The following is a 21,871-nucleotide window of genomic DNA, read 5'->3' as shown; positions in this document are numbered from 1 at the left end:
GCTGTAGGGTCCACACGTTGCAATTGTCTTAAAACAAGTGAACAAGGAACCTTTAATAAAACGATTTACAAACCAGACAAGGCTTTATTTTACACCATTGGCATTTCAACCTACAAGGTTTCACTTTGGGTTTACCTATTTGGCAGAAAAAAAATCCAGAAAAACAAGGCAATAACAAATGATTAACCAGATTCATTTGGTGTAACATGGCCTCTCGTCATGTTCAGTTGCTTTAAGGGTTTCTTCCATGAAACAGGTTGTTGTATCCATTCAGTCAGTTGAGTTCAGTAGTCCACACACCGTAACAATGTTCCTGAAGTTGTGGGTATACTAAAAAAAGAAAAGAGCTGGTAAGGTGGGTACAACATGACCAATTGTATTAGATACACGTCAGTCGACAAGAATAGTTGATGGCTACGCCCAGGAGTCAAGTTCCAAGTTGTCACGTGCACAGGTACAGTAAAATGCTTAACTTGCAAGCCCTTCCCAGTATTCAGTCAATATCAAAAGAGTACAAGTTAAAAGCCAGGAGAAAAAAAAGGAACATGTAAGCTGTATACAGGGTCAGTCCCAGACTTACAATGTGCAGGGATACCTGATTAGTTGAGGTAGATATGTACATGTAGGCAGGGATTAGGAGAATAGTGACTGGTAGCAGGACAGATCATAATAGGAAACAATATGGCAGCAGCATAAGTGGTGGGTGTGTGTAAGAGTGTCATGATGTTCAGGGAAAACTATTGGTCCTACTGACATGAAACCCAGTCTCACCATTCTACTAGCTCTGCACCAATGATGTCATGGACGTGGTACTTGATCTGGAATTTAACCTGTGAGTTGGTCTGCCTCTCCTCCAGTTCTGCCTTTAAGACTTCATTATATTTGGACTTCTTAACCATGCCCAGCACAGCTTTACGACCTGGGTCAGGGGGAGGAAGATAGTAAACAGTCAACACTCCATTAGCAAAGTAGTGCTAATTACTTCTTTGTTTGGTAGCTGACCCTGTATTAGGTACTTGGTGAATCTGCCAGAGTTGGGGATGGAGAGCCACCAGCTGCCAGCGTCCCTCACAGTCAGAACCCCCGACTTCACCAGTTGCCTGGGTGGGGGTGGGAAATAGCACAAGTTATTAGTGACTCATTTACAATGGAGCAAATGCATCCAAGCAGAGACTTTCAGATACATGAAAAGGATAAGATGCAGCATAGATGACCACCCTCTCAAACATTTAAAAAAAAATCTCACACACAGTGCCGGTTTCTTGGACAGAGATCAAGCCTAGACCAGGACTAAAAAGCATGTATAATAGAGAATCTCCATTGACATAGCCTTTTAGCCCAGGACTAGGCTTAATCTGTGTCTGGCAAACAAGCTATAGTATAAATGCATTCAAACAAAGACTTTCAATACATGAAGAGACCAAGATTAATAAATAAAAAAGCAATTTCCCTCGTACGTTATCTCTGAGTCTGTGAAGAGAAACTCCTTCAGCATTTTGTCTTTGTTGAAGCTCAGGTCATTGCAGGAGGGCAGCACTTTCTCCAGGAATTTATCCACTGTGCCCCGTGTCACTCTCCCCTCCTCCCCAGCCAGGACTTTAGCCTTGTAGTCTGCAGCGAACACCAACCCAAAGGCCTCGGCGTCAAAGCCCAGCTGGAACATCAACAGCTCCCCCTGTTCCCTCAAGTCACTCTAACAAAGAGATGATGAAAATGAAGATGGATCTACCAAGGCAATGGTCTAAATTGACAACACATTTGAATATTGGAGACCAACAAAGTGTTGAGGTTTTTGTTAGTGCCCAGTAGTGTCATCCGGGTTTGGCCGGTGTAGGCCGTCATTGTAAATAAGAATGTGTTCTTAACTGACTTGCCTAGTTAAATAAAGGTAAAAAAAAAATAATAATAATAACACATTTGATTTGAGACCACCAGGATTGAAGAACACTGCTACAGCAATATTCATTGGGCTTACAAGCTGCCTGTCCACTTGGGTCCTATCATTGTGTATGCTGTAGAGTTGGTGTTTTAGGACAATTTGTGGAAGGGCGTCATTGAAGAGTTTGCGTGGGAATAATGTCATAAGGTCCTGCAGGGTGGCTTTAACGTCCAGTGGTCCAGCTGGGGAAAGAAAGGAGACGGACAACAAGTCAAACACTGACACATTTAGCTAGATAGCTACATTTAAGTTTGAGTAAAGGCACCTTCTCCATTCTTGACAGCTCCAAACTGCTTCTCATTGCCAACTCTTCGTTTGTTCACTTTAAACGTGTCTGATATAAGGGCCCGTTTTCGGTTCATAACTGAGAGGCATGAAAACATTAACAATTAACATTAACAATCGTTGTGGAGTGCTAACGTTAGTGGCTATCTACAGTAGCTAGTTGTTATTATGAAGACAGACAGCAGCATGCTAACGTTAAAATAAACGAGCTTCTAGCCATTTGTCTACTACGGTAAACTTTATAATAACGGTACTATTAAAAATATTGGTTTGTTTTCCATAAGTATATTCACTAGCAATAAAATGAATGTCCATACCTGACTTAAAGTAAGCATTTCTGTAGCAACTCTTGGTCAAACAAGATTTCCCAAACGTTTAAACACACCGGACAAAATGATTCTGTCAGAATGACAAGACAGCAGCCGACTCCGAAACATACCGCCACCTATCCGTCAGGATCAACTGTTACACATCCTGCAAAACAGAAGTAACGTTAGCTAGCTAGCTAATAAGACGGTGGTGAGTAAAATTCACATTTTGCAAAATGAGTTGCATCTGCGTTGCTTGATCAAAACATAGAAAGTAGCATGCATAACATAATGCATCATGCATGCAGTTTGTGTTGAAGGAAGCTGCTACTAAGTTAATACCATTGTGCATTTACTGTTAGCAAGCTAACTACCTCGCTAGACTGCTAGCCATGCATTTTCAATGCTGAAGTTACATTGACTGGAGGGTAGTCTATTTTTTTAATCTGTTATTACGTCTGATGTAACATATTACAGTATTTATGTAACAACCAATACAGTGATATTACCTATCTAGTCCACATAACTACCTAATTTAGTTACGCGTGCTTTCAGCCAGTCATACGAGACAGCAGTGGCAGAAGCCGAAGGTTTGGGTCCGGTGTCTATGTTATTGCTGCATACTGTATGTTAGTCGCTAGTTAGCTAGCCAGCCTACTTCTGTGGTTTGCATCCCAAAGGAGAGCGATGTCTAAACATTTTCTAGAAAGATTGCAGTCTCCATTAATAAATAGGAAGAAGCAATGTGATTGACCCATTCTGTCTCTCCATCTATCCATCCTGTTCTTTCAGATCAGTTAAAGGTCCAATGCAGACATTATTTTTATTTTTTTTAATTAAAAAAAGTCTCAATATCAAATCATTTCTGGGTAACAATCAAGTACATTACAGGGATTGTTTTGAATTCAAATCAAAAAGAAACTAAAATAGCTTATTACCAAAGAGCAATTTCTCAAACAAGAATGTTGCTATGAGTGGGGAGGGGAAAACCAACCTCTTGGCAGAGAGGTTTGGAACTTCTTCTTCTTTTGTGGGTTTTATGGCAGACTAGAACACCGAAAGGTGTTTTGCCGCCACCAACTGGATGGGTTGAAAAACCAGGGAAAACACCAAAACCATACATGACATCGAAAACTAACTTAATCCACCCAAATAAAAATAGTACATTGGCAAAAACAAAACAAAACTTGGCCAGGCCAGGCACGACTCCAACACCATCATTAAGTTTGCTGATGACACCGGTGGTAGGCCTGATCACAAATGACTTAAATGTAAATGTAAACAACGAGACAGCCTATAGGGAGGAGGTCAGAGATCTGGCCGTGTGGTGCCAGGACAACAATCTCTACCTCAACGTGATCAAGACAAAGGAGATGATTGTGGACTACAGGAGCAAGCACGCCCTCATTCTCATTGACAGGGCTGTAGTGGAGCAGGTTGAGAGCTTCAAGTTCCTTGGTGACCACATCACCAACAAACTAACATGGTCCAAGCACACCAAGACAGTCGTGATGAGGGCACGACAAAACCTATTCCCCCTCAGGAGGCTGAAAAGATTTGGCATGGGTTATCAGATCCTCAAAAGGTTCTACTGCTGCACCATCGAGAGCATCCTGGCTGGTTGCATCACTGCCTGGTATGGCAACTGCTCGGCCTACGACCGCAAGGCACTACAGAGTGTAGTGCGAATGTCCCAGTACATCACTGGGGCCAAGATTCCTGCCATCCAGGACCTCTATACCAGGCGGTGTCAAAGGAAGGCCCAAAAAATTGTCAGACTCCAGCCACCCTAGTCATAGACTATTCTCTCTGCTACTGCACGGCAAGCGGTACCGGAGCGCCAAGTCTAGGTCCAAGAGGCTTCAAAACAGCTTTCACCCCCAAGCCATAAGTCTCCTGAACAACTAATCAAATGCCTACCCAGACTATTTGCATCAGACTCTCTGGTGGCACAGCTGGCGCTGCAGTACAGCGCCCTTAACCACTGCGCCACCCGGGAGGCCTTATTTCTTATTCATATTTTTTAACTGCATTGTTGGTTAGGGGCTTGTAAGAAAGCATTTCACTGTAAGGTTGTATTCGGTGCTCGTGACTAATAAAATTTGATTTGACTTCCTTCCTTCAAATCTCAATATCTCCCTTCACAGGCTCTAGGGCCTGAGAGGGTGGTACGGCTTGTGACAATACTCCATCCTCCGCTGAGAAATGTTTCAATCCCAGGAACCGCTCCGCCGCATCCACAATGATATCTATTTTCCTGGACTTTCTCTCCACCTTGGCAGTACCATTAATCACCATAGCTATAAAGGCCACAAAGTCCACCTTCTTAACCTTCTAAATATTTGGGTCCTGCTGGTGAAAGTCAACCGCTGCAACCTGCAGTGAAGGCCTATCCAGCACCATGGCGACGAGCATCATTCGAACACTCAACCCTTTTAACAGCTGCTGCATATGAAATGCTCTAGACAGCCCTGACTTTGGCCACCTCATTCTTTCTTCCTTGTCGGGCATTCCAATGACCTGGCTTCGTGGTTCCTACCACAATTGCAACATTTTCATCACTTTTAAAACACATGACATGATTTTTTACACAACTTGAACATCTCGTCTTCTCCCTTCTGAAAACACTTGAAACATGTCCAAAAGCTTTACAGTGATCACACTGCATTGTTCTTGGGATAAATACTCTGACTCTGTAGTTTATATACCCAAACTGCACTTGAGTAGGGAGAGACTCCACAAAAGAACAGATAGACTCTTCACCTTTTCATCATTCACCACACGATTCATCCGACGTGCATCGACTTCCCACGAGACGCCAGATATTACCCCCTTGAGGGGTGCCCTGTTCTAAGAGACACACACAACATGTCAAACTTATCAACTTGGGTGAGACGCAACACACGTTCCTTCTGATCAGCAGAAGTACAAAAAAATCAAAACAAGCCCGCCTCTCGTGATCATCACAGCCTTCACTTTACCCAGCACTCTCCACCAGTTCGGATATAGTCAGGTCCATAAATATTTGGGCATTGACCAAGTCATTTTCATTTTGGCTCTGTATGCCAACACAAAGGATTTGAAAGGAAACAATCAAGATGACCTGACAGTGCAGACTTTCAGCTTTAATTTGAGGGTATTTACATCCAAATCGGGTGAACGGTGGAGGAATTACAGCACTTTTTAGGTGGTCCCCCCCATTTTAGGGGCTCAAAAGTAATTGGACAAACTAACAATAATAAATTAAATTGTGAGTTTTAATACTTGGTTGCAAATGACTGCCTGAAGTCTGGAACACATAGACATAACCAGATGCTGGGTTTCTTTCCTGGTGATGCTCTGCCAGGCCTTTACTGCAGCTATCTTCAGTTCCTGCTTGTTCTTGAGGCGTTTTGCCTTCAGCAAGTGAAATGCATGCTCAATTGGAATCAGGTCAGATGATTGACTTGGCCATTGCAGAACATTCCACTTCTTTGCCTTAAAAAAGTATTTGCTTGCTTTTTCCGTCTGCTTTGGGTCATTGTCCTTCTGCACTGTGAAGCACCATCCAATGGTTTTGAAGCTTTTGGCTGAATCTGAGCAGATAATATAGCCCTAAACACTTCAGAATTCATCCTGCTGCTTTTGTCAGCAGTCATATTATCAATAAATACAGGGGAACCAGTTCCATTGGCAGCCATACATGCCCCCTATAACACTGCCTTCACCATGCTTCACAGATGAGGTGGTATGCTTCGAATTATGAGCAGTTCTTTCCCTTCTCCATGCTCTTCTCTCGCCATCATTCTGGTGCAATTTGATTTTTGTCTCATCTGTCCATAGGATGTTGTTCCAGAACTGTACAGGCTTTTTTAGATGTTGTTTGGAAAACTCTAATATGGTCTTCCAGATGGTTTTACATCTTGTGGTAAACCGTCTGTATTTACTCTGGTGTTCTCTTGATTGTTGACTCTGACACAGATATGCCTACCTCCCGGAGGGTGTTCTTGATCTGGCCAACTGTTGTGAAGGGTTTTCTTCACCAGGGAAATAATTATTCTGTTATCCACCACAGTTGTTTTCCATAGTTTTTCTGGCCTTTTGGTGTTCCTGAGCTCACCAGTGCGTTCTTTCTTTTAAAGAATGTACCAAATAGTTGATTCGGCCACACCTAATGTTTTTGCTATCTCTCCGATGGGTTTGTTTTGATTTTTCAGCCTAAGGATGGCTTGCTTCACTGGCAGTGACAGCTCTTTGGACTTCATATTGAGGGTTAACAGCAATAGATTCCAAATGCAAATGACACACCAGAAATAAACTCTAAACCTTTTATCTGCTTACTTGTAAATTAACTAATGAGGGGAAAACACACCTGGCCATGGAACAGCCGAGCAGCCAATTGTCCAATTACTTTTGGTACCTTAAAAAGGGGGGTGGCCACATATAAAAAGTGCTGTAATTCCAACACCGTTCACCCGTTTTGGATGTAAATACCCTCAAATGAAAGCTCATATTCATTATTTAATTTCAACTCCAATATGCTGTGGTAGACAGCTAAAATAACAATAATACCTTGGTCAATGTCTAAATATTTATGGACCTGACTGTATCAAATGGATTCTTCAAGATTAGTAATCCGATCAGCTGCTCGTCATTAACAAACCGCACTCCTACAAGATACGAAGGGTCATTCTCAGCCCTATCTTGCTCCATTTTCCATTATTTTGGACAATATTCAAATTGTCCTTGATTCTACCGCCATTAGATTCCCAATCCACATCAGTGTGTCCGCTTCCGCCATCCTTCCTCCTGTCAGCAATCTAAGCCAACCTCGTCTGTTTTTCTCCAGGTTAGGAACTCCCTTTTTTATTGGTCTATTAATTCATCTACACCAGGCAGGCTAAAACTCCATCCCACCTAAATATACTGACATTTCAGGCAGTCTTTTCAAACAGCTAAAAGGGCATTATCATTTTTTAATTTCACACACTTCAAAGTGTGGCAATATGTAAAAAAACAAACACAGGAAAGTCACATTTGGACTGCTTTGGGCTTTTAATTAGGAGTAGTATACAAAAAGGAAAGATTGAAAGAGATTGAGTCAGAAACTGACTATTCGATTGTAATTTGAATGATTATTAACTAGATATATTTGTCTCTTCCTAGATCACCATGGACCAACGCCACCAGTCCCACCACAGACCCCAACATCCAAACTCCAATCACCACGACAACCACCAGTCAACATTCAAGAGAGACATGGATGACAGTGGGAGAGGCCATTTCCAACACAAGCGCTTCAGACCCGGTCAGAACCATCACCCGGCTGGCCCTTCAACACCCCCATCTAGCCCCCCAACCCAGAGCCTGAGCATACAACGACAGCTGTACGAGAGAGACTTCCCCTTATACAAACAGCCTGTGGAGGTGGGACATTTCTCCCTGGACTCTGAGCGCAGGTTTTTCAATGATGCCCGGCAGCTGCGTTACTACGTGGAGCCGGAGAAGAGTTGTCCTAACTTCGACTTGAGGGACGGGTACAGGGGCCGCTTCGTCAAGAGGGACGACAGGGTGAAGGAGAAACTGGACCACATCCTCAGATGGATCCTGGCAAACAGGTCCAAGCTGCACTCGAAGGACACAGCTGCTTCTTCTTCCCCATGGTAAGCACCACTAGTGTCAGTTTAAGAGATGTTATTTTGATTGATACATTATTCATCAATAGCAACACCTTTCTGTCTAGTTATACAGATATAGGCCCACTAATTGTCAGTCATCAAGGCCTTAAACATTTCAGAATGGGATCAGTTGTGATGGACACAATATTCAATATACACACACACAATATCCTCAGTCAATTCTGTGATTCCTAGTCACAAGGAATGACTGTGACTATATTAACCTGTGTGTTCTGACAGACATGTATTCTTTGATCAACCTCTCCTACCAGTGCATTAGGTGTAGACATTGTGACATGGCGCGGCCACCTAACCAAGCTGTTGACCACGCCTTATGAGACCCGGGAGGGCTGGCTGCTGGCTGTGACCAGGATGGGGGGGACACTGTACATCAGTGAGGTGGAGACGGAGGCTGCACGCCGGGACCGGGAGAACCGCACCGAGAGACACGAGGAGATGATGTACTGGGGGTACAAATTTGAACAGTACACCTGTGCAGGTAGAGGATGGCTTCTTGTATTCCTCTTTTGCTGTACGCACTGAGTTGTTACAGTACCTTGCCAAATTATTCATCCCCCTTGGCATTTTTCCCCCTTGGCATTATTTTGTTGCATTACAACCTGTAATTTAAATGGATTTTTATTTGGATTTCATGTAATGGACATACACAAAATAGTCCAAATTGATGAATTGTAATGAAAAAAAGTGGTGCGTGCATATGTATTCACCTCCTTTGCTATGAAGCCCCTAAATAAGATCTGGTGCAACCAATTACCTTCAGAAGTCACATAATTAGTTAAATAAAGTCCACCTGTGTACAATCTAAGTGTCACATCATCTGTTGCATGATCTCAGTATATATACACCTGTTCTGAAAGGCCCCAGAGTCTACAACACCACTAAGCAAGGGGCACCATAAAGACCAAGGAGCATGCCAAACAGGTCAGGGACAAAGTTGTGGAGAAGTACAGATCAGGGTTGGGTTATAAAAAAGTTCAGAAACTTTGAACATCGCATGGAGCACCATTAAAATATATATACTATTAAAAAAATGGAAAGAATATGGCACCACAACAAACCTGCCAAGAGAGGGCCGCCCACCCAAACACACGGACCAGGCAAGGAGGGCATTAATCAGAGAGGCAACAAAGAGACCAATGATAACCCTGAAGGAGCTGCAAAGCTCCACAGCGGATATTGGAGTATCTGGCCATAGGACCACTTTAAGCCGTACACTCCACAGAGCTAGATTTTATGGAAGAGTGGCCAGAAAAAAAGAGATTGTTTAAGAAAAATATAAGCCAACACGTTTGGTGTTCACCAAAAGGCATGTGGGAGACTCCCCAGACATATGGAAGAAGGTACTCTGGTCAGATGAGACTAAAATGTAGCTTTTTGGCCATCAAGGAAAACGCTATGTCTGGCGCAAACCCAACGCCTCTCATCACCCCGAGAACACCATGATGCTGCCACCACGCTTCACTGTGGGGATGTTTTTCATCGGCAGGGACTGGGAAACTGGTCAGAATTGAAGGAATGAATAAATACAGGGAAATTCTTGAGGGAAACCTGTTTCAGTCTTCAAGAGATTTCAGACTGGAACGGAGGTTCACCTTCCAGCAGGACAATGACCCTAAGCATACTGCTGAAGCAACACTTGAGTGGTTTAAGGGGAAACATTCAAATGTATTGGAATGGCCTATTGAAAGCCCAGACCTCAATCCAATTGAGATTCTGTGGTATGACTTAAAGATTGCTGTACACCAGCGGAACCCATCCATGAAGGAGCTGGAGCAGTTTTGCCTTGAAGAATGGGCAAAAATCCCAGTGGCTAGATGTGCCAAGCTTACAGAGACATACCCCAAGAGACTTGCAGCTGTAATTGCTGCAAAAGGTGGCTCTACAAAGTATTGACTTTGGGGGGGTGAATATTTATGCATGCTCAAGTGGTAGGCATGTTGTGTAAATCAAATGATACAAACCCCCAAACAAGTCATTTTAATTCCAGGTTGCAAGGCAACAAAATAGGAAAAATAGGGGGTGAATACTTTCGCAAGCCACTGCATGTTGTGGTGGACTTTCAGATGATTGATTGCTGATGGTTTTTATTGATGGTTTAATATCAATATGATTTGAGATTGGTGTACAGTTCCTGAAAAGCCTACACCCAGAAATGCATAATATTTCTCATACTTGAGATGGTAGTTGGAGGCCTTGGATTGTTTTGAAATGTCTGTAACCTTCTTTCAGATGACGCCCAGAGTCTTCCAGATCCAGGTGGGGTTGTAAACACCAACGAGGCCTTCTGCACTGTAGTCCAGACCCGGCTAGCCGAGCACAGACTGCTGTTCTCTGGCGAGGTGGACTGTCGGGACAAAGACCCCAAGGCCCCGTCTCCTCCAGCCAATTACATCGAGATGAAGACCTCACTGGAAATCTCCACCCCCAAACAACGCAGCAACTTCCACAGGTAAACTATCCACAGATACGCTCTGCACTAGCTCCCTATTATGGAGACGGATTGCACATCTGCATATCTTATATCTCTGGATATCTGCAGTTGGGCAATTCCATGTTAACGGAATTTCACTGAGACTCATATTTTTCTTTAAACTGTATGCCAAGCAAAAGCCATTGATTTCAAAGTTTAACAATCCATACAACTCTATGCACACTGACTATGTTGAACAATTTACACAATCAAAAAAAACATTTACTTGAAAAATTGTGCAGGTGCAAAGTTTGGCAACAGAATTACGGTAAAATGTCTGTTTTATTCCGTTACCAAACTTTGTATCTGCACAGTTCTTCCTGTATTTGTAAAATTCTCAGTGTAAATTGTTAAAAGTAGTCTCTGTGCATAGAGTTGTATGGTTTGTTAAACTTTTAAATGTTTTTTGTAAGACATACATTTTAAAGTGAAAAATCTGAGTCTCAGCATAATTCCATTACCATGGAATTGCCCAGTAACCAGTTCTGTTGTCACTGTCTGGTAAAGACACATTTTGCTGATGAATATACACAGAATGAAACTGGAACCAAGGCTAGCTCCTCACATCTTCAGTTGGAACATTTTCCCAAGAGAGTTAAAATGTGTGTTTTCTCTTGTGCATGTTCTCCTTCCAGGTTTAAACTACTAAAGTGGTGGGCCCAGTCCTTTCTTCCTGGGGTACCGCGAATCGTAGCTGGTTTCCGTGATCATGACGGAGTGGTTGTGTCTGTGGAGACTTACCACATCTCCAAGATATCTCAGCTTATCAAGGTACGGTTCCAATTTGATTTTCTTCTGAAAAAGAACATGTCTTCTACCAGAAACCCAGTAGGTCTGTGTAATATAGGATGCCTATTTTGTGAGTTTAAAAACAATGTGCATGCTTGTTTGTCCTAAGAGGTTGTCTCTTCTCTCATACAGAATGAAACCAACTGCTGGAAGCCAACTGTCTGCATGAACTTCTGCTGTGAATTCCTGTCCTTCGTGAAGAGTGTGGTCACAGAAGACGATCCAAGGTGATGCTTGATATGGTTAAGATTCTTTTTAAAGTACTTATTTTATTACAGTGCTCATAACCTTTACTTTCTGCTACCATTAAAAAAAAGCTTAAGAGAACTTGCTATTGCAGACAGTCAAGAGCTTCCCTAGAAACATTCTGACTCTAGTTAACTATGTTATTTATTTCTGTCAGGGTGGTGCACCTGTTCTCATGGGATCCACACCGAGACGTCACCTACTCCATCCACAGAGACTCTCAGTACTCCTTCCTACCAGACTGGTACGTCAGGGAGATGACCAGTTCAACCAGTCGTGAGACACACCACCACCCACCTCAGACCTGATTCAGAACAAACCTGACAATGGCCCGTATTGACAAAGCAGCTCAGAGTAAGACTGCTGATCTAGAATCAGGTCCCTCATCCTATTCATTCTGATTTAGTAGGCAAAACGGAGCCTAGATCAGCACTCCTACTCTGATATGCTTTATGCGTACAGGCCAAGGTTTTCACCTTACACCAGTATGGACTTGAAGCAATACTTTAACGCTGAAACCTGTTATTTGATAATGAAGTAGAAACACACCAAGCGCCCTGAAGGAGTAGGCGGGTTCTGACGGGTCGGTTTTTGACGATAAAGAAAGTCATTTTATTCAACTTCCAGTTATATAGTGTGGATCAGCATGGACTTTAGCATTCACAAACCAGCTTTTGGGACTTTCTCACAAATGGTGTCCAGGTTTACAGAAGACATATCTTTCCTAATGGTTTGTGGTGTCTTTTTTTATGTGAAGTATTTACATTTTTCAGCTCATCTCTGATTTTTATTTTATTACAAATTCTGTGATTTGAATGTAACAGTTGCGGTTTGAAGTGTCTGCTCTGAAACTGTCGAACAATAGTACCATAACAAGATTTAATTTCCCAATCAAACCTTTTTATTATTAACCCCATGGGCACATCGGTCACTTATCATGTTCTTTTCTGAAGTACATTAATTAAATTATGCCACAAAAAAACAAAACTTAAGAACATCAATATTGCATAAGCAGTTTTAACCAGTGTCAGAATGCATTGTCCTTTGTCCTATAATAAATGACACCTTCATTGAATGACGCATTGACAATGTCGCAGATGGTAGAAAACATCCCAGGTAAAAGTCTGATTCTACAATGCAGTTGTGCTGAATGGAATTAACTAAAAGAAACACTATTTGCTCTGTAAAGATGTTAATCTGTCATAGCTTTCATTTATTTCAATGCAATTTACAGAATTATTATTCATTTAAAATCTGCAGAATGCATACTAGTCCTAGAGTTCTCCATGAAGGCACATCTTGTCATGTCCTACTGTATGTCCTTAATCATTCCTCAAGTCAGAAGTGGAAATAGACTGTTATAACAACATACAGTGCATTCTGAAATGACTCAGACCCCTTGAATTTTTCCACCGTTTGTTACGTTACAGCCTTATTCTAAAATTGATTCAATCCCCCCCCCCCTCAAGCTACACACAAAACCCCACAATAACAAAGCAAAAACAGGTTTAGAAATGTTTGCAAATGTATAACTAATAAAAAAAAAAAAAACATTTACATAAGTATTCAGACCCTTTACTCAGTACATTGTTGAAGCGCCTTTGGCAGCTATTACAGCCTCAAGTCTTCTTGGGTATGATGCTACAAGCTTGGCACACCTGTATTTGGGGAGTTTCTCCCATTCTTCTCTGCAGATCCTCTCAAGCTCGGTCAGGTTGGATGGGGAGGGTTGCTGCACAGCTATTTTCAGGTCTCTCCAGAGATCTTCCTCCGGGCTCTGGTTGGGCCACTCGAGGACTTTCAGAGACTTGTCTCAAAGCCACTCCTGCATTGTCTTGGCTGTGTGCTTATGGTCATTGTCCTGTTGGAATGTAAACCATCTCCCCAGTCTGAGGTCCTGAGCAGGTTTTCATAAAATATCTCTGTACTTTGCTCCGTTCATCTTTCCTTTGATCCTGACTAGTCTCCCAGTCCCTGCCACTGAAAAACATCCCCACAGCGTGATGCTGCCACCACCATGCTTCACCGTAGGGATGCCAGGTTTCCTCCAGACTGAACTCTTTGGCCTGAATGCCAAGTGTCACATCTTGGTTTCATCAGACCAGAGAATCTTGTTTCTCATGGTCTGAGAATCCTTTAGGTGCCTTTTGGCAAACTCCAAGCAGGCTGTGCCTTTTACTGAGGAGTGGCTACCATCTGGCCACTCTACCATAAAGGCCTGACTGGTGGAGTGCTGCAGAGATGGTTGTCCTTCTGGAAGGTTCTCCCATCTCCACAGAGGAAGTCTGGAGCTCTGTCAGAGTGAACATCGGATTCTTGGTCACCTCCCTGACCAAGGCCCTTCTCCCCGGATTGCTCAGTTTGGCCGGAAAGCCAGCTCTAGGAAGAGTCTTGGTGCTTCCAAACTTTTTCCATTTTATAATGTTGGAGGCCACTGTGTTTTTGGGGACCTTCAATCCTGCAGACATTTTTTAGTACCCTTCACCAGATCTGTGCCTCGACACAATCCTGACTCGATGCTCTATGGACAATTCTTTCGACCTGATGGCTTGGTTTTTGCTGACATGCAATGTCAATTGTGGGACCTTAAACAGATGTGTGCCTTTCCAAATCATGTCCAATCAATTGAATTTACCACAGGTGGACTCCAAGTTGTAGAAACATCTCAAGGATGATCAATGGAAACGGGATGCACCGGAGCTCAATTCAGAGTCTCATAGCAAAGGGTCTGAATACTTATGTAAATAAGGTATGTTTTAATTTAATACATTTGCAGAAACTTTTAAAAACCTGTTTTCACTTTGTCATTATGGGTTATTGTGTGTAGGTTGAGGGGGAAAAAATTAATACATTTTAGAATAAGGCTCCTGATTGGCGCAGCGGTCTGAGGCACTGCATCTCATTGCTAGAGGTGTCACTACTGACCCTGGTTCAGCAGTCTGAGGCACTGCATCTCAGTGCAAGTCCCACTGCAGTCCCTGGTTCGTATCCAGGCTGCATCACATTCGGCCGTGATTGTGAGTCCCATAGGGTGGCGCACAATTGGCCCAGCGTCTTCCGGTTTTGGCCGAGGTAGGCCGTCATGGTAAATAAGAATTTGTTCTTAACTGACTTGCCAAGTTAAATAGATTTTTGAAAATAAGGTAACAAAATGTGTAACGCGTCAGGGGTCTGAATTTATTCCGAATGCACTGTAAGTCAGAATTTCGGTGCAATAAAGATGTAGTAAAATGGAGAGTTATTATAACTTGTATAATTTATTGCTGTGGAAGACAGTCCGCTTTCTTAGTGCAGGTCACATACTGTTCATATTATTCTGAACATCCAATCTACATCCATCGCCTACTGGCTAAGCAGGTCAGATACTGGTCATATCATTCTGAACATCCAATCTACATACATAGCCTACTGCCTAGGCTAAGCAGGTCAGATACTGGTCATATCATTCTGAACATCCAATCTACATACATAGCCTACTGTCTAGGCTAAGCAGGTCAGATACTGGTCATATCATTCTGAACATCCAATCTACATACATAGTCTACTGTCTAGGCTAAGCAGGTCAGATACTGGTCATATCATTCTGAACATCCAATCTACATACATAGCTACTGTCTAGGCTAAGCAGGTCAGATACTGGTCATATCATTCTGAACATCCAATCTACATACATAGCCTACTGTCTAGGCTAAGCAGGTCAGATACTGGTCATATCATTCTGAACATCCAATCTACATACATAGCCTACTGTCTAGGCTAAGCAGGTCACATACTGGTCATATCATTCTGAACATCCAATCTATACATACCTACTGCCTAGGCTAAGCAGGTCTACTGGTCTATCATTCTGCTAATCTACATACATAGGTCTAAGCAGGTCATACTGGTCATATCATTCTGAACATCCAATCTACATACATAGCCTACTGTCTAGGCTAAGCAGGTCAGATACTGGTCATATCATTCTGAACATCCAATCTACATACATAGCCTACTGTCTAGGCTAAGCAAGGCAGCAGATTATGGGTTGTAATGAACTACTGATTTTAAGACATAACAGATTTGACTACTGATCAGCACGGTCAGTATGTGATGTGTGTCATCCGTCTTTACAGTGCTATCAACAGATCTGGTCCACCACATCGCTAGTTCCTAGGTTTGGAGGCACTTAGCATAAAAAAAGTACAGGCTCAAGAATTCCAGTGAACAATGACAACAATGCATGACAACATTACATAGATTTCAAAATGCTGCAGTGAAATGATAATTACCACTCTGCCAAATGTACATGTATTGATTCTTCTAGTTGGCCCATTTTCATTTAACTAGTTTAGATTTGAATATAAACCCCTTCATGTTCTGTGCAAGTTAAGTAGACAAGATATATTCCAAGATGGCATAGAAAATGTATACTATGCTTTTCAACTTGGAAAAATGTTGATCCAATCTAGAGATTAAGATTATTTATCTAAATGTAAAACATATTTAAAAGTATTTATCCGATTTCTCTATACAGACATTCCTGGCTACAGTCGTGTGAAACATGACATAACACTCATCTTATAATGACACCCTAAATAAATAAAAGTAGCCTTTTGTCTTGCAGACATTCTTCTAGGTTAAACTCTTATGGTAAACCAGTATTTTAATAATAACTAGGGCCCAGAGTTGTTCCTTGTTAGGTGGTTGGGGGAAACTTGTTTTAAATAAGAGAAGCATTTAGAAGAATCATTATTGTATTCTGAATTAAATCATAAGACTGAGAAATGGTTGACAGGTAAATATTTCAGGAGTAAAAAAAATGGGATCCCCTTCTAGTATGTAATTGAAGCCAAGTTTTTCCTGTCCTGTGCCAATAGTGCGTACCGCAGATGGCCAAGCAGATCAAACATAGGCTATTCAGCACATACAGTTGAAGTCGGAAGTTTACATACACTTAGGTTGGAGTCATTAACACTCGTTTCACGCACTCCACAAATTTCTGGCAAGTCGGTTAGGACATCTACTTTGCGCATGACACAAGTCATTTTTCCAACAATTGTATCACAATTCCAGTGGGTCAGAAGTTTACATACACGAAGTTGACTGTGCATTTAAACAGCTTGGAAAATACCAGAAAATGTCATGGCTTTAGAAGCTTCTCATAGGCTAATTGACATAATTTAAGTCAATTGGAGGTGTACCTGTGGATGTATTTCAAGGCCTACCTTCAAACTCAGTGCCTCTTTGCTTGACATCATGGGAAAATCAAAAGAAATCAGCCAAGAACTCAGAAAGAAATTGTAGACCTCCACAAGTCTGGTTCATCTTTGGGAGCAATTTCCAAACGCCTGAAGGTACCAGATTCATCTATACAAACAATAGTACACAATTATAAACACCATGGGACCACGCAACCGTCATACCACTCTGGAAGTGGACACGTTCGGTCTCCTAGAGATGAACGTATTTTGGTGCAAATCGAAAAGTGAAAATCAATCCCAGAACAGCAGCAAAGGACCTTGTGAAGATGCTGGAGGAAACCGGTACAAAAGTATTTATATCCATAGTAAAACTAGTCCTATATCGACAACCTGAAAGTCCGCTCCGCAAGGCAGAAGCCACTGCTCCAAAACCGACATAAAAAAGCCAGACTACGGTTTGCAACTGCACATGGGGACAAAGATCGTACTTTGTGGAGAATTGTTCTCTGGTCTGATGAAACGAAAATAGAACTGTTTGGCCATAATGACCATTGTTATGTTTGGAGGAGAAAGGGGATGCTTGCAAGCCAAAGAACACCATCCCAACCATGAAGCACGGGGGTGGCAGCATCATGTTGTGGGGGTGCTTTGTGGCAGGAGGGACTGTTGCACTTCACAAAATAGATGGCATCATGAGGATGGATAATTATGTGGATATATTGAAGCAACAGCTCAAGACATCAGTCAGAAAGTTAAAGCTTGGTCACAAATGGGTTTTCCAAATGGACAATGACCTCAAGCATACTTCCAAAGTTGTGGCAAAATGGCTTAAGGGCAACAATGTCAAGGTATTGGAGTGGCCATAAAAGCCCTGACCTCAATCCTATAGAAAATTTGTGGGCAGAACTGAAAAAGCATGTGCAAGCAAGGAGGCCTACAAACCTGACTCAGTTACACCAGCTCTGTAAGGAGGAATGGGCCAAAATTCACCCAACTTATTGTAGGAAGCTTGTGGAAGGCTACCCAAAACATTTGACCCAAGTTAAACAAAGGCAATGCTACCAAATACTAATTGAGTGTATGTAAACTTCTGACCCACTGGGAATGTGAAGAAATAAAAGCTGAAATAAATCACTCTATTCTGACATTTCACATTCTTAAAATAAAGTGGTGATCCCAACTGACCTAATACAGGGAATTTTTACTAGGATTAAATGTCAGGAATTGTGAGTTTAAATGTATTTGGCTAAGGTGTATGTAAACTACCAACTTCAACTGTAGCCACCAAACTGTCACAGCCACCTGAGAAATCAACACCTACTTTTCAAGAGCAGTAACATCTCTCCGGAAAGGGTTTGCAGTGGTCTTAACGCAGGGCTGAAGGAGCACCATGACATGTACAGAGATTTAAATAGAATATAGCCATGTCTGCAAATACCTTGATGCTTCACGTAAGCCCTCAAAGTTCTTGAGAATATTGCTCTTCACTCGCTTGGGCATTGTCCAGGCTTGTTAAGCAAATAGTTGTTTGGCATCGTCTTTCTAAACAACTATTTGGCAAGACAACATCTAAGCCAAAAGGAGTTGGCTAGTAAAACTGCTAGTTGTTATCAGCACTCCAGGGTAATAGTGGTGGAGAAAGCATAACAAGCTTCAACTGTAATGCCATTCATTCAGGTATAATACAATTGCCACAGAATGCATATTCTAGACAGTTATGGCACCTCCTATAAGACCATGTACAACCATTTCCAGAGAGATTCATCCATATTGGCAGCGTAGGGAAGACATATGAATACTGTATGTGGAATAAACCTCTGAGTGTAAGGGGAAAAGAGAGGAGGAGAGACACCATCTCTGGTTGAGGTGTATGTTGGGATTGAGGAAAGGGAAGTTGGGATGGGGAGTCAGTAGCCCAGTGGTCACCAACCCTGATCTTGGAGACAGGTGTGTAGGCTTTGTCATAACCCAGTGCTAAACACACCTGAATCAAGTTCCAGATACGTGGTAATAGGTCAATCTGAACGTTGAACCAGGGGTTTCATTGCTGGGCAGGAACAAAACCCGGCACACCCTGCGAGCTCCTCTCCGGGACCAGGGTGGGTGGTGACCACTGTTGTATAGCCAGTGCAGGTTGAGGTCTAAGGGCCAGCTCACACCTCAGTGCTTCAGTTTCTTGTTGATGCCCATGACCTTGAAGGTGGCTGCGGTGATCTTCTCATACACCACAAACATGAGGGCTGCCGTTAGTACTGTCTGGAGCAGTTTGGCCTCCAGGCCTTTGTATAAGCCCAGCACACCATGCCTCCTGCAGGGGAGAGGACAGGGAGGGAACACGTCGATGGATCAACACAAGACATACTCATTGGCACAAGACGGTCTGAAAGTGTCCCACCACATTGCAGTAGTCAGACTGTTGAGACGCAAGAGTTCCATTGTGTGTGTGAGATCTACTCACTTGATTCTGTCCATAAGTAGGTAGACTATGTTTCGGAGACTACCCAGTAGACCTCCCTTGCCCTCAGCTTTGTGCTGCCCAAACTGGGGGGATAGAAAGACAGTAATTTAATCAACAAAATGAGCTGTGAGTACAGGAAATACAGACTTATTTTACTGAGCAGTACATAATCATGATATCAGACACAGTTTGATGGGTAACGTTGGGGAAACACTGCTATGAGTGTTCAGTTAGCAGGTGTGTGCATTTAGAGATATACAAGTTTGCATGTGTATTTGTTTACCCTTAGAATGGCCTGGACGGTCTGCAGGGGATACGTCGACGTGGTAGCGATGGCCTTGGCCACAGCACCAATGAGAAAGATCTCTGCTGATGTAATCTAGGAGCAGACAAAAACAAAACAAAGGCTTAAAAACCTTCAGCGTGACTGACACAGTTGGCTCCCTCCTCTCCTTCCCTCACCTTCCTCCCTCCTCTGCCTGCTCTTCTCTTCATGGCTTCATAGAACATGAACACGACTGCAGGGTTGAAGACCAGCACCAGAGAAGGCAGTGTACCATTCCAAAGAGTCCCCACTCCCTCCCTGGCTATGATCTGTGAGAAAGCATCTGCAATCGAAAACACACAATGTATGATGATAGTAAGTCACATTTTATTAGTACTGAAAAGAGACGGTGAATAACACAAATAGACAGACACACACCAAAGATTCCTCTGTAGTGGGTCTGCTGGAGGTCTTCGTTCCTGAACTTTGCCCCCTGCAGCTTGAGCCGGGTGTTGACCACCCACATGGGCGTGGTCAAGAGCACGTTCACTGACCCTGGGGGAGAAACACACAACTTGGGCAACAGAAAGACATTTAAATACATTTCAATATGGAGGTCAAATCTACTTTCTTCAATGAATCTCTCTGTTAATCACCTCTCAGACTCCCCTTCCCTAATATAACTACATCAATGACTTAGAGTCCATCAAAATAGGTGGCAGTAGGTTGATAGTGACCACTAAAAGGTCCCTGTTCAGTCCTCCTACCTGAGATGAAGCCCATGAGAAGATCTTTTCCCGGTCTGGACCGGCCCTGATTACCCACCATGACTTTCTTCAGCGTGTTGAAGGTGTAGAAGTAGACAAAGTTGGAGCAGCACAGACTGGAGATGACTGGGAACCAGCCTCTGTACAGAGACAACCTGGGAAGGGAGAAAGACCAGGGAAATCCACAAAGTCAGTCATTGGGGAGTATTTTCCTGTGCATGTGATCTGACTGGGGAAAACTCCTGGCCCAACACAAAAGTAGTCATAGAAATACAATGGGTGGAATTGACATTGCTTTGAACTGAAAGGAATGGCCATTCTAGATCTATGGGTACAACAGCCCAGTGAAAGCCCTGTATGCAGGTGGTACGAGGCCAGCTTTCCTTTCCAGTCAATTGATTTTACGCAATCTAAGGTGGATTATAAAATGTAGTAAAGTAGGTGTACAGTTCCATACAATACTCACAGGCCTTCCTCCTTTGCTATTTCAGCCAGGAGAATGGCAGTCGATTTGGACTTCCGATTCTCATCCACTGCAACAGAAAACGAAGGCAGAAAAGGGATTGACATTTTCTTACATTATTGTAACATTGGAAGTAGTCTGCAGCTCTGGTATGCTCATGCAATGGTAAGGTCTCTCTTGTCAATGTTTCCACTTCTATATATCCATCACTCATTTCCTTGTGAACTCACTGACCCTTGGGTGCAGAGTCCAACGTTATAGCAGACAAGTATGGCCACACTGACAACAAAGATGGTTATCAGCAGTCAGTATGTACCACCAATTACTCTCCAACTCACCCTGAAGTCTGATCCTCGCTGTATCCAAAGGAAAGAAGACGGACATCGCCGTCATGCTACCCTAGAAGCAAATACATTATGATATATAGAATATAGACGGGTAGTTAAACCTAAGTTACACGACAAAATTCAGTTGATACAATCTGACACAGTATGCTAACTAACAAACTAGCTAGAGGCACCGGTTGTAACATTTCAGTGTAGTTATTCGAACGTTTTGGCATCGTCTTTATTATTCAAGGACTGTTCATACATAGGCAAACTACGTTGAGATGTCCTTACCACTGCACCTGCCACGGCGTGTACCAGTGTCTCATAAGACAGAAGGTTGATCGCTGAGGCACCATTATCGGACATCTCCGATTCTTTAGGGCAGCAGAGCGTCGATCTAGTACGAATGCCAAATCGGTCAGCGACTGCAGAAAACCCTGTTCAAACAACCGGTCGTTGAGTTTCTTGCGGTGAGACTGGTTGTGGTGGAGTACGTTTACCTGCTGTCATTCCATGATGAGTGGCTGAGTGGCTTTTGTGTACTCTGACAGTGCCATAAATAAGTCAAATTTCGTTGTGGAGATTTCTGCTTCCTAATAACTAATTTTGGTGGTGCAGTCAGTCAGAGTTCAGAAACGCCCTAAAGGGCGATACTGCCATCTACTGGAATGGAGTACTTTAGGCCACCTGA

General features: G+C 42.8%; 3 protein-coding genes across 4 annotated transcripts; 1 reads left to right on the top strand and 2 right to left on the bottom strand.

Annotated features, from left to right (window-relative positions):
* Positions 1-64: 64 nt before the first annotated feature.
* Positions 65-2,631, bottom strand: LOC115116931 (inactive serine/threonine-protein kinase 19-like). 2 transcript variants are annotated; one of them, XM_029645395.2, is made up of 7 exons: positions 2,542-2,631; positions 2,205-2,303; positions 1,976-2,121; positions 1,458-1,693; positions 1,003-1,100; positions 772-919; positions 65-330 (listed from the first exon to the last, which is right to left on the bottom strand). In XM_029645395.2, the coding sequence occupies exons 2-7, from the start codon at positions 2,299-2,301 to the stop codon at positions 285-287; spliced, it is 771 nt and encodes a 256-aa protein (XP_029501255.1). In that variant the 5' UTR covers positions 2,302-2,303; positions 2,542-2,631; the 3' UTR covers positions 65-284. The 2 variants fall into 2 exon arrangements, with proteins under 2 accessions (XP_029501255.1, XP_064866493.1); XM_065010421.1 differs by lacking the exon at positions 2,542-2,631 and having other exon boundaries at positions 2,205-2,311.
* Positions 2,632-2,642: 11 nt separating this feature from the next.
* dxo (decapping exoribonuclease) lies at positions 2,643-14,950 on the top strand. Its single transcript, XM_065010419.1, has 7 exons — positions 2,643-2,743; positions 7,678-8,174; positions 8,462-8,688; positions 10,440-10,659; positions 11,316-11,451; positions 11,602-11,696; positions 11,873-14,950. Exons 2-7 carry the CDS (start codon positions 7,684-7,686, stop codon positions 12,021-12,023), a joined length of 1,320 nt encoding a protein of 439 aa, XP_064866491.1. The 5' UTR covers positions 2,643-2,743; positions 7,678-7,683; the 3' UTR covers positions 12,024-14,950.
* A 1,483-nt stretch (positions 14,951-16,433) lies between these two features.
* On the bottom strand, positions 16,434-21,829 carry slc25a17l (solute carrier family 25 member 17-like). The gene is made up of 9 exons (XM_029644372.2): positions 21,472-21,829; positions 21,190-21,250; positions 20,855-20,921; positions 20,389-20,543; positions 20,060-20,176; positions 19,819-19,964; positions 19,640-19,735; positions 19,357-19,439; positions 16,434-19,206 (listed from the first exon to the last, which is right to left on the bottom strand). Exons 1-9 carry the CDS (start codon positions 21,544-21,546, stop codon positions 19,059-19,061), a joined length of 948 nt encoding a protein of 315 aa, XP_029500232.1. The 5' UTR covers positions 21,547-21,829; the 3' UTR covers positions 16,434-19,058.
* Positions 21,830-21,871: the final 42 nt, after the last annotated feature.

The sequence above is a fragment of the Oncorhynchus nerka genome, linkage group LG26, assembly GCF_034236695.1.
Source record: "Oncorhynchus nerka isolate Pitt River linkage group LG26, Oner_Uvic_2.0, whole genome shotgun sequence".
Taxonomy (NCBI): Eukaryota; Metazoa; Chordata; class Actinopteri; order Salmoniformes; family Salmonidae; genus Oncorhynchus; species Oncorhynchus nerka.
Note: the sequence above shows the minus strand (reverse complement) of the source record. Positions and strands in the feature narration are given on the sequence as shown.

Bases quoted from the DNA above. Each gene is read 5' to 3' on its own strand.
- slc25a17l (XM_029644372.2), bottom strand. From the start codon at position 21,546: ATGTCCGATAATGGTGCCTCAGCGATCAACCTTCTGTCTTATGAGACA. The intron at 21,251-21,471 runs GTAAGGACATCT...ATTTGCTTCTAG, and splicing joins ACGCCGTGGCAGGTGCAGTG to GGTAGCATGACGGCGATGTC. The intron at 19,440-19,639 runs GTAAACAAATAC...CTATCCCCCCAG, and splicing joins CCGTCCAGGCCATTCTAAGG to TTTGGGCAGCACAAAGCTGA.
- dxo (XM_065010419.1), top strand. From the start codon at position 7,684: ATGGACCAACGCCACCAGTCCCACCACAGACCCCAACATCCAAACTCC. The intron at 8,175-8,461 runs GTAAGCACCACT...CTCTCCTACCAG, and splicing joins GCTGCTTCTTCTTCCCCATG to TGCATTAGGTGTAGACATTG. The intron at 10,660-11,315 runs GTAAACTATCCA...TTCTCCTTCCAG, and splicing joins CAACGCAGCAACTTCCACAG to GTTTAAACTACTAAAGTGGT.
- LOC115116931 (XM_029645395.2), bottom strand. From the start codon at position 2,301: ATGAACCGAAAACGGGCCCTTATATCAGACACGTTTAAAGTGAACAAA. The intron at 1,694-1,975 runs GTAAGCCCAATG...TCTCTTTGTTAG, and splicing joins CCCAAGTGGACAGGCAGCTT to AGTGACTTGAGGGAACAGGG. The intron at 920-1,002 runs GTCAGCTACCAA...CCCCTGACCCAG, and splicing joins CACCAAGTACCTAATACAGG to GTCGTAAAGCTGTGCTGGGC.